Genomic DNA, 15994 nt, shown 5'->3' on the forward strand with positions numbered 1-15994 from the left:
CATGACTCTTTGGTTTATTTGAGAGAAAATAAAAACATTCAAAACTATTGAATATGGTTCAGCTTTATGCAGAGATAAGTGGGAAAGATAACTATTCACAGAAATAACAAACCATAATAAACTGTGCCTCTAGCATCTTGAGTTCAAGTACTGGTCAACTTGATTCGAAGTGTTAGAAGACTGTATTTTTTAAAAATATCAACTTGGCTGATCTGAAACATCTGTCCCCTGCTGCCCCACCTCCCTCCACAGCCCCCAAATTATTCGGTCTTTCTATTTTGTTAACTGTGTGTGTCCTGGGGTTGGAATGTAGGCTGTGGAACCATCAGCCCCCAGAATTTAGAGGGTTACATGCTTCGCCGTGGAGGTGATTTACATCCTCCTCTCAAAGTTGCAAACATAACACAAACACGGTTGTTAGGCCCTGGCCAATCGCTCCTTGGAGCAAGTGAGCTTTCCCACAGTTCAGGACGAAGGTGCCTTGGCCTGCAATCCCACGACAGCACGGAGCACTATGCCCTTCCAGTCACAAGGCCTTCCCTGTTATTTCTACATTGGTTAACATTTCTAGAGAAATTTAAGAAAAGAGGTTTCCTTACATTGAGGAACCCCACCTGTCCGGCCTGCTGACCAGCGTCAGGGCAGACAAGTTGGACGAACTCTTTCAGCGTCTCCTGAGGGTGATAGCGGATGGCTGGGTGGGAGAAGTAAGGCCCAGGCTGCTGGATGATGGGGGACGTTGGAAAGTGGAGCGTTGACGGCGTTGCATGCGGGCTGGCTGTAGGGAGAGAGGACAGCAGGTTAGAGGAGGGTGTGGCCTCCCTGTGACTGCACCTGCTTCGGCGGCCTGTTCCAAGGGAGTGGCCTGGCCGATGTCGGCCCACTCAGGTCTGGTCAACTTGCTCCCTGCAGGCTCTAAGACAAACAAGGAGGTGAGATTAGGGTCGAATTTCAGGCCAGCCTCTTCCAGTGGATGTAAGTTATGCGGACATTAATCATCCTTGGTGAAGATGAAGCTTATTCATTACCTTAAGAGCCTTTTTAATGAGGCCAGCAATAAAAAAATGTATCTGGTAGATTAGATCTGATTTAACTGACATTACACACGACAAATCCTGGTTTGCACACATGGTTCGCCTTTCACACTGCAGACGGTAATTCACTGCGGGAGTGCCTTTCAGGAGAATTTCCAGGGGCTACCTCAGGATGAAATGTTTTTGAAGTATTTAGTAAATGATCACTTAATGAACCTGAATCTGGGGGCTCACTTTACATGGAGCATTTCTGCTTTTTTTTTTTTTCTGTTTTGAAGCCAATACAGAAAATTCAGAGCAGGGGAACCCACAGGCCAAGTAGAGGTGACCCCTGCTAAAATGTGGGCCCTCAGCCCATAAAAACTAAAAACTGGTAAAAACTCAGACACCTATGGCTTCCTTCCACTTAGGCCTTGTACATTTGCACATTTGTATGAAACTGAAGTGAGATGCTTGGCAGTCTTTCTGAGAACTTCTGCCCTCCAACTGGAAGGACAACTGATGCAGGGGCTGGAGGAGGGACAGCACAGTCAAGCAGTGAAGATCTTCCAGGTAAGTCAAGCCACGCAGCCATCGTCACTTGTCATCGAAGAGGAGAGTGCGCCAAGTGAGGGGGTGAGCTTATGAATCTTTTCTGCACTTCCTACAGTTTCAATGTGTGAACTGAAGGAGTCCCTGCAAAGAGAACACAGGAATACACCAGTGCTTTCGAGAAAAAGGGGTGCTGCACCCTGTGGGCGTGGCCTGGCTGGCAGCAGCTCATGGTGTCCTGTGGGAGCTAAGGGAGGAGGAGCACGGTTAGGACGGCACAGCCTGCAGCAGCGGGCAGAGCTTTTAGAGAGAGAACGGGGTTTGGAGAGCAGCTCTGAGTCCAGTCCACGCCTTGCCAATGGGGCGATGGAAACTTCACATTCGCGGAGTTCAGTTCATCATGGTGAAGCCCGAACCACACAGAGAAGGGGCCCTGGACATGACCTAAGGCCAGGATCCTCAGCATGGTTCCCATAAACCTCAACTTCTCCAGGCTCCCCTTCTCAGCACACAGCTATTCTGTTCTTCCTTTCTTCCTGCTGAATCCTCGGCACCAAGTCCAGCACTTCACAAATATTCTTTCACTGTGCAAATAATAATTGATAAGAGCAAAACTCTTGGGGCTTCATACCTTCATACCACCTTGGTGGTTTGTCAGTCTTGATATTGATGCTGTTTACCATGACTGGTGTAACTCTGTGGTAAGTCGTGGGGTTGGGGGGGCTGGAACTCTAATTCTGTCCCTTTATCAAAGCTGTTTAAACTATTTTGAGTCTTTTCTATTTCTACAGAAACATGAGAATCAAAATGTTAATCTTTGTGAAAAATGATGTTGACAGTTTGATAAGGGATTGTGTTTTCTGATATTTATTATTTTTTCTATTCATTTTTGGTTTTATTATCTTGTATTTTTAATTTCTTAAGGAAAAATATGAGGATATTTCATAACTTTCTTCTTTTCTAATAAATGTACTTGGTGTTAAAAAAAAAACTCCACTTCTTCACCAGGTAAAAAGAGCCAAGCAGCTTGTAGAATCCAGACTTCCTGCTGGAATCCATCATGGTGTCTGATTCAAACACAAAAGCTGAGTGGCTCTGGCTAGCTCTCACCTTGGAAACTGTGCTGCTGGCTTACAAGAACCACAGGATTTCTTCATGGACCACAGTGAAGTCATCCTGACTGGAAGGAAGAAGCTCTTCCCTCAAGCCCGGCATCTGACTACATGACTCTAGGAAGAGCGGAAGCTGGTGTTTCTCCACCAGGCTGCCATGGACAGAGCTTAGCGGGACAATACACTCAGCCTCTGCGGCGTGTCAGGCACAAAGATGGTAGGGCACAGTGAAGAGGCCCTGAGAAGTGGCCTGGGGTGCACGCCTGTACCCAGTTCTCTGGAGGCTCAGACAGGGGTGGGGGTCACAAGCTTGAGCCTAGCTTTGCAACTTGACTCAGCAAGATTCCATCACAGGTCTCACACACACATTCATACACACACTCACACACACGCAGACTCTCTCACACACACACAGCACCCCGAGAGGATGACTTTGATGATACAGAGGCAGAAGGGAACTGCCTCAGGCGCTAGCAGGAAGTGAATGGCAAATGTCAGATTAAGAAATCCTGGAGGCCAAAGCCAGTGCTGCCCAAGGAAGAGTCTACTTCAGCGACAGCTAGCTGGACAGGTAAGGCTAAAACATGGTGACAGAGGAAATCATGTGCATCTCTCCACTGATTGTTAAGAACCATACCTATCCCTATTTACTTAAACATGTATGGAAAATTGTCAGCCAATTAAATTTAGTTTCCTTATATTTCACTAAAATGATTTATTCACCTTTTCCTTACTGTATGAAGTTAACACAAAACCTAGACTATATGGTGCTACATGGAATTAGTTCTGTGATGGCTGATTTATTAGGATCAGTTACTCCTCAGTTAGGCCAGGAAGTTGCCCAGCCTGTGGCTTCCAGTTGGAGAGTGCCAAGCGTGCATCAGGGCCACACTCCACACCTCTGCCGAGCTGGGGACACCATTCAGTCATCAGCTCACTGCAAAGCAGGGTGCAGATCTCCAAGGTCCTGGGCTTTCCCCTCCTTAGTGGAAGGAGTAAGTCTCCCGACGTGGAAGATTTTGTTCACTTTTATAAACACCTGCCGCTTCTCCACAGGAAGTCGTCTCCTCTTCTAGAGGCTCAGCGCTAAGCATTCGTCAGCCTCACTTTTTCTTCTTTCTTCTGCATTCCTTGTTTTCTCTCCTTATCTTGGCTTCATTTTAGAAAGAGTCACCGGGTCAGATCAGACAGTGAATTCATGGTACATCCTTTGAGACGGCCACACTAGGCCTTGCAGGAGAGGAGCTGCCGATGTGTGCATGGTATGATGCTAACGAAGATGCCAAGAATGGTAGGCGTCCAGTTTGAGACGAAGAAGAACACTTCCTAAGGATGTATGTGTTCTAGTAGTTGACACAATAAAAATTATAGTATATTGTGTAAATGCGTATTTACATCCTTTAAAATGTGCATTATTTACTTGAGAGTCAACAAAGGCTTTCCTCAAGTGATTAGTTTATTGCAGTGCACCCATCTGTACCCATGTTGATGGTAATACAATTTTGTGTATTAAAAGACTGCGAAATTGGCTGCTTCTGGGGTCTAATACCCTGAGATCCTGGGCCAGGAGCATAGAATCAGACACAGGCACTCCGGGAGGCTCTCACCACTAGTTTAACCTTTAATTAGCAGCCAAATTGGTTTAGAGCAACTGCCTGGGCTTTCCACAAGGCATCCAAAAAAGAATAGGCTAGAAGGAAACATGACTAGTTTCTCTGGCTGGAGCTGCTTACACTTCCCAAACAGAGCCACCACAGCGAGACAGTGGAGAACCAGAACCTTTCAGTTGGTTTGGGCGTGGTTATTTGTTGCCAAGTGATCCTATTACTGAGAGTAAAATTACACAGGGAAAAAATGCAGGTCACACAGGTTGGTTTGCTTAATTTCTCCCATGCCTCAATTCTTTAAAATGGAGAAAAAGCTAAACATTCAACACAACTGAATACATATATACGTTAAGCTTCAGACTGCCTCTTCTTCCTTTCCAAGGCAGCCTGGGAGGTGGAGTGGGAGCAGAAGGCTCAGGCACTCTGCAGGGCTGTGTGGGATCCGCAGAGGCTCTGATTGTCATGTGCACACGTGTCTTAGTAGCGCTTGCTCAGGACTGGTGCATGTGACACAGTGGGGTGAGAAGATGCCACACAAGAGGTGGTGGCACCTGGGAGGTGACTGGATGGGTGGTACCTTGTGAAGTTTTAGGAAAGAAACAGAAGAAAGCAACCTCTTCTTACCATTTCCAGAGGTTTTCCTCAAGCTCAGCCTCTAAGAATTCTATGGACCCTCCTACATTTTTTCCTCAAACCAAAATTTCATGGGTAGAAATGTGTTCTCTGCATCCCTGACACTGCCTAATTGCTTTATTCCTTGACCATGAACCGTGGCAGATTCTCACAGACTGGACAGAGGACTGGGATTCTTTTCACGTTAGCTTTGCTTTCTGGCACCAGACTCCTCTATGGGAGGTGCCACAGAGAAGCCGCCAAGAGGCAAGGCGAGGTAAAATTGACCCCCTCCAGGTGCGGCGTGAACAAAGACAGTGCCAGACATGGGTTTCTTCCTGCATGTGAGAGGACATCCTGTGGTCACCATCCTGAGTCTGGGTGGCAGTGAGCTTCTGGTCGGTTTTCTTATCACCACTTAGAAAAGGAGCCACTCTTGCAGACTTTGCCATCTGGCCGAGGGCGGCAGGAAGCATTCCCAATATGCATATTCCTAGTGAGTGAAGACCTTCAAGTGAGCACAGCTCCAGGAGACTGCCAGAAGAAAAACCCACTTAAAAAAAGAAGCCTTCTAGAAGGGCAAATGGAACTCGGATTGTTTGGGTTGTCAACTACTGTGTACTCCGCTTGTTCAGAAATTCAAAACCACATGATAGAAAGCCATTATAGCCGACCTAAAGCTGACAGGTCTATCTTAATGGTCCATAGCTATAATTTATAAATCATGCATGAATCAGCCTGCCATTTATGAAAGCTGAGAAGTTTGGAGTTACAGGATTTATTTTAACAGAGACTTGAGGACAGAGGAGTTGGCAATTTTCAAGCTTTGGGGAGGTGGGTTTTTTTTTTTTTTTTAAAGAACAAAGCTTCAACTTGGGCAAGCTTTCTAAAATGAGTACCTCTTATCTTTAACATCGCTGAGATATGTGTGGGAGAACCTGGAAACGTCAACTGAGATGATGCTGGGTGGTGCCTCGCAAAACACTGATTTTATGTCACTGTTCGCACACAAGGTGCTCAGGGTGGGTGGCTGGATGACTCTATTCCATCTGAATTACCAGGTCTTCTAGGGGAGACCAAAACCAGTGTCTTTCAGAAGAACCCACATTTTAATTTAGTCTCTCTCACAACCTGGCTGATAAATGCAGGCAAATTCTCTGCTTCTCTAGTCTCAAAATAGTTTGGATAAACTGTCATTGAGGCTCACTTGGTTTTAAGGTCTAGTGGGCATATGGAATTCAGTCTCTGGGGTTACACTTACAAATAGCTCATTTCCATGGATCCACAGAAGAACACTAAAATCTAAGAGATCTGAAACAGGGCACAGGTGCCCGTAAAAGAATTCACCTTACGATGGTCCCAGGGTATTAAGTTATAGGCATATCTGATTCGGCTTTAACATGTTTTGACTTTGGGAAGGCTGTAGAATTTTCACTCTTAACAAGCTGGAGTGTAAGAGTCCAGAGTTCACAAGACACGAACTCAGCTGTGGTCCAGACAGCATGCTCTGAACTGGGCAAATCCATGAATTCACTGTGGAGTTGTCATGTACAATGCCACCTACCAGCTGTGATCAATGCAGAAACCAAGTGCCACCACTAGCAGGCACAGTGGACAGGACTGCATTCCATGAAGGAAACAGCTTCTAAGAATATTCAGGTGATGCTGAGTCAGAAGAGCAGGTAGATGGGATGAAAGACAAGCCTAAGCGATTACTTGAGAGAAAACCTGATCACAAGACTGAAGGTTCAGATGTTAATGGGACAGGCAGGGAACACTTAGTGACCCTGCAGGAGGCCAGGCACAGTGCCGCTTGAGAGGGCCTCAGAAGCAGGCTTGGTGGATGCCCTGCCTGCCAGACAGTGGACTGGGCTGAACCTATGCTGATTGCAGGTCTTAATAAGAAAGAGCAAAGAACAGCAGACAAAAGCCTGGCAGTGAAAACAAGGCCACATGGTGAAGAGCAGCTCAGCCTTTCTGGGCCTGCACTGCCTTAGCTGGACATTGAGGCTGAGGGATCTGGTGTAAGAGACCCTGGAGGTTTGAATTAGTGGACAGAGAGGCTCCTTCTACCAGAAACATGTTGAGAACTTTCTGTGTGCTAAGCAGCATGGTGGACACTGAGTTATTTAGTGTCTTCTGGTTGTTCCAAGAATACATGAAGATACAAGAAAAGCAAGCAGCCTCACACAGGGCAGGGTAGCAGCACCAGGCAGTGGAGAGGTGACTGCTTCCTTGCTTCTCCAGGGAGGTGGCCTAAACTAGTGGTCACCACCAAAGCCTGGTCTTGCTGTACTCTGAAAACACAGGCAGCAGGAACGAGTCCTGGCCAGAAGCACAGACAACAGTGCATGGGTTTGGAGTGGTGGGTCTGCCACCACTCGGCGGGCAGCTGTGCATTCTGCCCACCTGGAATCTCTCGCCTTTTCAGAAACTGAGCTCTTAAGTCCCCAGGGACCTCTTTCTCCATCAGCACTGAACTGGGGTGGACCTCACAACCCCAGCCTGGCCCCTGGTAAGCGGTAACCCGAACTGCGCCAGCGAGACCCCCTGGCCACTTAAACATGAGGGCTGTTTAAAAAGTGAGCCAAATGGCCAGCCAGCTGTGAGTGCCCTGGAGTATACTTCTGCTGGGCTAGCCCTTCTCTGGGGGGAGTGAGGCCAGAACCCTACCTTCTCCAGGGTCCTAGAGAGTAAGCCCGTGCAGGGAGGACAGGCTCTGCCAAGCCTGCTGTTGTCCACCTTGTCCAGGTGTTCAGGGTGCTCAAGCTTGGTCTTCTCACTTGAGGGTCCTCATGTATACATCTCCTTTCCACTACCCGTGGTGCAGCACTGTGACTCTAGTTACCGTGCCCAGGGATGTAGAGCTCTGTCCTGATTCTGAAGCACACAATGTGTCCACAGAAGGCACCTTTGGCTCCCTACAGATGCTCCCCAGGCCTGTACTGGCTGTCCCAGCTCTTCCCCACACTGATAATGTCTGCTCTGCAGGAGGGAGGACATCCATCTAGAGCGTGGCAGGGGGAAGGGTCATGAACACTGCTCTTGAGTCTTCTCCAAAGCCCCAGACTCCCAGCTCAGCTCTGTGCCATTCTCCAGCAATAGAAGCAGCTGTCACCATGGTGGCCAGGCATGGATAGGAGAAAGGTACTGTGCTTCTCTGTCAGGAAAGGCCAGAGGGAGGGAAGAGGCCAGCGAGCCACTCACGGGGACACCAAAGCACTGGGGCAGGTGAGTGAGTGAGAGGGAGCACAGTGGGCATTTCTTGTATATCAATTATGGGGCAAGAATATGCTCTGTGTCAGGCAGGGGGAAACTGAGGCTGGCAGAGGACAAAGGACTCACGGCAGCCATGAGTGGCTGACCCTGCTGTCTCATGCACACTCTTCTGCTCCATTTAAACAATTTCTCAGAGGCCAAATAGCTCATTTCCTTTCCAAATGTTTTGGGGGGGCCTAGCGATGTGAGTGTGCTGCATGTTCTGTAGGTGGGGTCATTTCTGGTTTAATGTAAACCACAAAGGACAGATCCTACAGCTGCGTGAACATTGAAGCCAGGTGGCCGCAGGGGGCGACTGGGCAGCAGTTTGCACCACACGGACTTGTACCTCCTGAAGTCACACTCAGTCTCCACGGGCCTGTGCCATCCTTTAGGTCACTGTGACTGTCCACCATGGAAGTACAGACACTGCACCGGATGCTCACGCCATGTGTCAGCTGAAGTAGCAGGTATGTGTGTGTGCACGCACATGTGTACAGTGTAGTCTATGGCCATGCATCCAGAAAGTGACACAGAGGCGGGGTTCCTTGAGGGAGGAGGTGTCCTCAGTAGGAATGGGTCAAGTGCAGGTCCTCAGGGCCAGGCCTGTGCCCACTGGTGCCCAGAGCTGGGTCACCTCCCACTGCCTAGCCTCAAACGCTCACCAGGCTCCACGACACAGGAGCTCTCCCTAGGGTGCTGTGGGGATGGTGATGGAGCTGGCAGGCATGTCACACATCTGCGTGGCTGTGGATGATGGCTGTCAGGAACACCCTGTCAGGGGTCTATCTGGTAACCAGGGAGCAACTGCATAGCACCGCGAGGCTGTGAGGCCCTTCTGGTCACTTGGGGAGGCCACACAGGCAATTTAGGGCAATGCTCCCTGAGGCAGGCTGCAGACGAACAAGCCTGGCGGCCTCTTCCTTAAAATATTTTCCATGTCACAAGGAAGCCCTTTACAATACAATAAAGGTACAGTTTTAATTACACGCTTCCTGACTTTTGTTTAGTTGTAGTTTTAAAACATTTGCTTGTACTGTTCTTTCCTTTGACTGGGCAGTAATAGCTGGCTGTTAAGTATCTGGCTAATGAATTTAATAATTTCCTGAGCTGGGACTTAAAGAGCCTTTGCTAAAAGCTGCATTTCCTCTTTACCGTCCAGTTCCTTCCAGTCCCAGGCTGGTGCTGCCCATTAAGCCGCCTGAGCCATACTGTTCGGCCGCGTCCCTGGCCCTTTTCTCTCAGTTGCTCCAGGCCTCTCTGAGGCCTGCATGCTTCAAGGGATGCCTCAGGGAGCACACTGGCAGCGTCTCCTGGGGTGATGTCTTCTAGTGACAGCGGACACCTTGCCGGCTGCTGGCAGGTTATCCCAGGGCCTCATCAGCAACAGGTACTTAAATGTTTCCCATTTTCTTGATACAAATGCATAAACCAGGAGAGACAAATTAGATCCAGCTGAGCACCAGCATGTTCCACAACTCAGTTAAAAGCTTTCCTAAGCAGCTAGAGAGCTGCGGAGATGACAAGAGGAAGCCGCAAAGCCCACAGCATGGGGCTGCACAATCCTCCCGCAGGACTCTTGCTCTGGACAGAACCCTCAGGATGCTTCCACAACAGTCCATAAAGCAGGGTCCCAGTAATTTCAAGCTCATTCTCTTGATACCCATCAAGGTGGAAACTCTTATTAAAACCACACAAACAACCCCGATCACTTATCATGCCAGGCTCCTCCCCAGGGCAGCTGATCCAGGCACAGAAGGCTTTAATGTCTTTTTAATTGTGGTGCGGGGGCGGGGCTGGGAAGGACTCATGGTGACTCCTAGGCCACTGTTTCCATCAGATCCACGCATTTCTTCAGCAAATATGTGTTCACCAAGTGCTTTCCTCCCGTGTGGTGGGAGGCTGAGGGACTGGGGCAAGCCGTGGTCATAACATGGTCCCTACCGCCTGGGGTCACCATGCCACCGTCCTATCTCTCCTCTCCTTCCTGTGTCTTGTTACTCTTGCATATCAAGAATCCACATTCCCTGACCCTTCCTGGTGACTCAATTTCCTGGAAAGGGATCTTAATGCTCATAATTCTCCAAGGAGTATTTTTCTTGGCCCAACAGGAGATACTATAAACCTTAGGCCCCATGACATTTCGTGGTCAGACAGCAGCACTGCCTCTTCAGACAGGACCACAAGAGCTCAAAGCCAGAGGTAAATCCTGGGTGGGATCACCATTGTTTCAGTGTAGCTGATGGGTGTTAGTTTCCCTGAAACACCTAGAATCAGAAGGGCTTGTGATTTTGGATCCTTGAACACTTGCACAGACTACGTACTGACCATCCCTAACTGAGAGTCAGAGCCTGAGCTCCAACACCTTTCAGAGGTTTCTGTCTTAGAGTCTCAGATTCAGGTTAGAGCTGCTTACCTGGGCGCAGCTGCTGGCTTCCTGTCCTCTCCTCAGACAAGATGGAGACAAAGGAGAGTGGCCATGAGGGTAGCTACGCTCCTCTCCCCACTATCTAGCATGGGAAGAGCACTTGCATGCTGCAAGCTCTTGACACACACGGGGAGGGCCCTAGACCCCAGATGGCAACAGGAAGCTGCCACTTCATTTCAGTATTGGAAAAAGTCAAGCTCGAAAGCTTTTCAACGGGACCTGCAGCTCACAGAAGCATCGAATTTGCTGGTAGAAGGAACCATGGGCTCATGAAAAAGCAAAGTGATTTGTTTACGGCTGCTGTGAAAAGCACAGTGAGATAATGCAAGCTATGCCATGATTATCAGAAGATCAACATGAACAAGCTATGTCTCTGCCTAATAAAGAGTGTATAGACTAATTACTTGAATAAGTGTGGTTTATTTCTCCCGATGAATGGCAAATGGGAGGAACCACAGAAAGAGAAGAAAAGCACTGAGCTGGAGCCCTGCTTCCTGCTCTTGTCTTTGGCTTCCTTAGCCCTCATCCTCAGAACATGAGGGCTGCACGGAACTGCTCACCGACCACGTCTGCCCTGGTGCCAAGTTCTCGAAGCTCTCCGCTTGGAACACAAAATCTATACTGTCTTCCTGTCTTACCGCTGGGTGGGGCAGGCTGGCTTTGTGCTGACTAGGTTGCCCTGTGGTTTATGCCGGTGATGGGATGAACTGGGTGTGTCCTCCCTGTCACGCTTGCTTTGCTGCCATTGTGGAGTGTGAGGCCCACATCGTGACACACAATCCCCAGCAGCATGGCCGTCCCCGTCCATGCTGCACTGCTGTGAGAAAAGCCTGAGGCCGGTGTGTTACAAAACAGAGACATCTGTCTGGGTCCAGACGCTGGTGCTGGAGGGTCCAGAAGGCACAGTGGTGTCCCCTTGGCTGGGTCACTGCCCAGCCATGTGCAGAGGAGGTAGGTCTGTGGGAAGGACGCCAGAGGCCTTCAAGGTCAACAGCACACTCCCCAGGATCTGACCCTTCTATGAGAGGGACCAGGACTCATCTCCTTTCCCACCCAACCCTTCCCACAGGGGACTCAGCACTGTATACAGGCCTTGGAGGACAAGTCCTATGAAACCAGTGTCAGTGTCCACACTCGCTGGCTTCTGCTGCTTCCATAGCAGCCTTGAATCACATATGCTGGACTAGACAGTGATGGTGAACATAAGCGTGCTCAGTGCTGACCGCTGCACTAGGAGACCCCAGAGCTGCCCTGTCTCTGTGCCCTCCTCTCCCCATTTTGCATCTCCAGCATGGAGCCCCTGGACTGGTTGTGAACTATTTAAATAAAATGAGTATCATTCACTAACTCGTTTTTCAAAAAAAACTTTAGGAAGAAAAATAAACTTCAAGAAACAGCACTGATGGTTACATCAGATAATTCTCAAAAAAAGGACCCTTAGGTCATTGGGCAAATGTACAACTCTCCCAAAACACAAGTAAAAGAACAAGACTTTCCCTGGTTTACCATCACTAAGATAAACTGGCATGATTAAGCACTTGCGGATGGTTATGATTTTACTTGATGCTGAAAGTCTTGTAGTGTAGAGAGTCTAATCCTACAAACGCCTTGGCTGATGTTTAACAGCTCCACTCAAGGACGTTCCAGCACAGTTTAACCCTTTGTTTAATCCCAGCCACACAGTGACAGGCGGCAAAGCATCATTCCCATGCCACAGATGGTCAGCCTGAGGCTGGGGTGAGATGATTTCTCCAAGCTGCAAAGAAAGCCACCAGCAGAACAGGGATTGGATTTAAGCAGCCGTGTGCCTCCACTGTGTCAGTGTCAATGGGGAATTGGGCAGGACGGCATGTAGGGAGATGACCCTTAGCTCCAGTGTCCAAGCCTTCTTAGCCTGTACCACTCCTGCAGATGAGGGCCCCAGCTCCCTGCCATGTCAGCTGCTGCTGGAGGACTTCCTGAGAGTTCACACGTTCATGCTGCTCTCTTCTGAAGCCCACGGAACTGCTGGGGCACAGGTGGTGGGCAGAGCAGAGACAGTTTCTGTGTGCTTTCACATGCAAAGTGACTTTTTCTTCATCCACCCTGAAATCCCCACTGGGTGAGGCAGAGCTCAGGCACAGTTGTGAGTGGCACTTGGCTTCCTGGCTTTCAGTTCGGGGTGGCCAACAGATGTGCACTTCAGGAGGAGAACAAGACCCTGGCCAGGTCCTGCTCTGGGGCAGGACCTGGTGCACACAGCAGGCAGAGCTGCTGGTCAAAAGCTGAGTGTCCCTTGTCTCAGAACTCCAAGTCTGAGAAGGCTGTGAAACCTCAATTTTTTGAGCATGGACATCACACAAGGGGAAAATTCCTGTATCGGCCCCATGCAACAGGTTGCAGTCCAAATACAAGGGCAACTAAATATGGTAGGAAATGATCTTCAGGTGATGAGTGCATGAAACATAAATGAACTTTGTGTTTAGATTTGGTCACATCCTAGAATACTGTGTAGATGCAAAAATTGCAAAGCTACAGCCACTTCTGGTCTCAGCATTTTAGGCAAGGGCTCTTCTGCTTGGCCCTGGGCTCGGCCTGGGGATGGACGGGTAAAACACAGACAGCTGAGGTGGCCAGGGTGGTGAGGGATCTCCATGCCAGGACAGAAACGGCTTACTGGTTTGCTCAGCCGGCTGGCTCAGGCTATTTCCAGACACAGCACACATGGTTACAGAAACATGGTGTCAGTCACTCCTTCCAACGTACAACCCTCCTGAGGCAGAGGCCAGGAAGCTCCGTCCCCGCCCTTCCAAAGGTGGCCACATACTGAACACCAGTGGTGGCACAGGATTCAAATGCCCATCCACCCAAGTCTGGGCCTCTGTGTTACATGGCTGCTGTGCAGACTGACTGTGTAGCCCCTCCCTGGACACCCATATGTTGAATCCTATATCCCAAGGCGACACCACTGGGGTGGTGCCCTTTTGGGGACCAGGGCACATCTGGAAGAGTCTGTCACCAGCTGCTGGAACTGTAGGGGTGAATTCCTCCTATGTGCATGCCACTCAGGCTGCGGCATCCTGTGATAGGGCCTACCTGGCCTGAGCAACTGTCATACCACGCCATCCCCTTGAGTGGCCTGTCCCTACCGTGCACTGGATCCAGGAAGAAGTTTCTTTTCCAAACTAAGCTTCACACATCCAAACCAAGCTCATTTTTGCAGGCAAAGACAGGATCAGCATTTACTTGGTGAAGCGGCTGGGTTTTGTTGGAGGATGGGAACAGCTAAGGGGCTCCTCTTTGTTCACAGCATTGGTGCAGGCAGACATCTCATACCATGCTGACCAAGGTGGATATGTCCTGTGCCACCCGCCCACCCTTGTTCCTGTTTGGGGTCCAGCCAGGGGCTCATGTTATTCTGCACATTCCCTGTAAAGCTGGGCTCCTGAAGCATACGGTTTCCATTTTGTTGTCACTCTCTGAGGTGAGTGGTCAGAGGCTGACCTGTCCTCCAAGAACATGTCATCTTAGGCCACACAGATGCTGTGTTATGGACTCCCCTGCCTCTAATTTGTTGAAATCTCCCTGAAACATGTAGTCCTCAGCCCAAATGGGACATGGATGAGCTGAGCTGCCCAACAGGTACAGTGCAGGACCAAGTGACACAGCAAGCACTCCTGAATCTGGTGAGCGTGATGTGTGGGTGTCCCCAGTTCCATACCAGGCGTGCTCCTCCAGCAGTGCTGTGAGACAGGAGACTAGTGCTCTTGTGTGGAGCTGCCTGGCAGGGCACAGCAGCCCCCAAACTCCACCCGCCCATGGAGCAGCCCAAGCCCACAGCTGGGGTATTGCTCAAAAGTCACAGTGCTTTTGGGGTAGCCTGAAGCCAAGGCCCCGAAGAAGCACTTCCAGTACATACTAAGTGGTGCCACATGTCTCTGCTTTATGCTCTTCAAGGAGTCTCCAAAGAATGTTTTATTTTGATTTCTGTGCAAGAAGGTGAGGATGGGAGGAAAGACTCCTTCCACATGGGAACCCGGCAGGCTGACCAAAGGGCAAGAGTGGCTGGAACACGCTTCATCTGCAGAGGCGGCCAGGAAGAGCTGACTTCAGTATTACCCAAGCCTTTCCTCTCTGATAAAATGACCAAGCCTGTTTCTTGTCACCTTCTGAGGGCCTGTCTCCTTTGATCTCTCTCTATACCGTCCCCTGGTGACTTGGCAAAGCCTATGGAATGAGTGACCGGAAGGAGCACCTCACCTCTTTCTGAGCTCCTGCAGGAATCTGTGCTTTTAACGCTCACTTGGCATGAGAAAGTGTGAACCTGACATAGAGATGAGAAATATCCCCCGCCTCATCTTCCCACGATGGACTCCCCAGTGAAGGTCTCCGTGACTCTGGTCCCTGCTCCAGGCCACAGGTGCAGTGAGTGCTGCAGGGTGAGGGTATAATACCGCCTCATTTAAAAAGGTCCAATCGCATGCAGCCATTCCAGGCTGTATACAGACACACGCTTCCTTACGGTATCTCTCTGCTTGCTCCAAATGTGTATGAAATCACAAGGTGTCTGGGGAAGGTGTTATTACTGATCACTGATATTTAAAAAGCAAGCCAGTGAGATTTCACTCTTTGACCTAGAGGCCACCGCAGTGGCAGTGGCAAGGTGCTCTTCTCCTGGGAGCCGTGCTTCTTGTGACACAGGCAGATCACACACACAGGGGCTCAGATCTGTGGGACTCACAGGGAGGTGACGCTGGCAACCTCCGCTGGCCCAGATGTGTCAGGGCAGATGAGAGACCTTAACTCTCCAAGAAGTGCAAGCAGCAGCTGGCCAACGACAGAGGCCCTTAACAGGACTGGAAGACCTAGCTGGGTGGGTTGGAGGGGAGAAATGAATGGGGTCACAGTTACTCCTGCTCCTGCTGCAGGAGTGTGTAGACAAACTAGTAAATATTTTCATCTTGCAGTGAGATCAAATTAAGTGACTTGCTGACATTCTCTTGAGGTTTAAGCCTTGTCTTTAATGTGAAATACAAATCGTATTTCTTGTGGACATATTTTAATAATAAACTTAAAAGCACATGAGGCAAAAATAATGAAAACCAGCAATATAAACCAGCCCGACTGCCCCTACTTCAAGAGGAGGGGTGGGGACTGCTCGTCAACACCCAGCACAAGGCTGCAGGCTGAACCCGCTTTCCTGTGGTTGGGGGGATAGAACGAGTAACAACTCCGACTTGAAAACAGGTGATTGCCTGCACACACACACGCACACACACACACAAGCACATACACATGCACTTCTAGGGTGCATTTGATTTTGGTTCAGTTCAAGCTTTGTCCTTCTTTTCTGCTGATTCCAATGAGCAACAATCATGTGTGGCCCCTTTTTGTTCCCTGAAAAGAGGACAAGTGAAGTCGCTGTGGCCCAAG

At 49.5% G+C, this 15994-nt stretch overlaps 1 protein-coding gene across 8 annotated transcripts in view; it reads right to left on the reverse strand.

Moving 5' to 3' along the window:
* Positions 1-15994, reverse strand: part of Nfia (nuclear factor I A) — a 421148-nt gene that overhangs the window by 45362 nt on the left and 359792 nt on the right. For 6 of the 8 annotated variants that reach the window (XM_063259705.1, XM_063259699.1, XM_013142882.3 and 3 more), the window contains exon 8: positions 600-778. In XM_063259705.1, the coding sequence (XP_063115775.1) occupies positions 600-778 (179 nt within the window). Of the gene's footprint in view, positions 1-599; positions 779-1312; positions 15959-15994 lie in introns of those variants that run through there. The other 2 variants (XM_063259700.1, XM_063259713.1) reach the window with 2 other exon arrangements.

The sequence above is a fragment of the Cavia porcellus genome, unplaced genomic scaffold (genome assembly GCF_034190915.1).
Source record: "Cavia porcellus strain 051 isolate PalLab524CR breed Dunkin Hartley unplaced genomic scaffold, mCavPor4.1 scaffold_1, whole genome shotgun sequence".
In the NCBI taxonomy this organism is placed as follows: domain Eukaryota; kingdom Metazoa; phylum Chordata; class Mammalia; order Rodentia; family Caviidae; genus Cavia; species Cavia porcellus.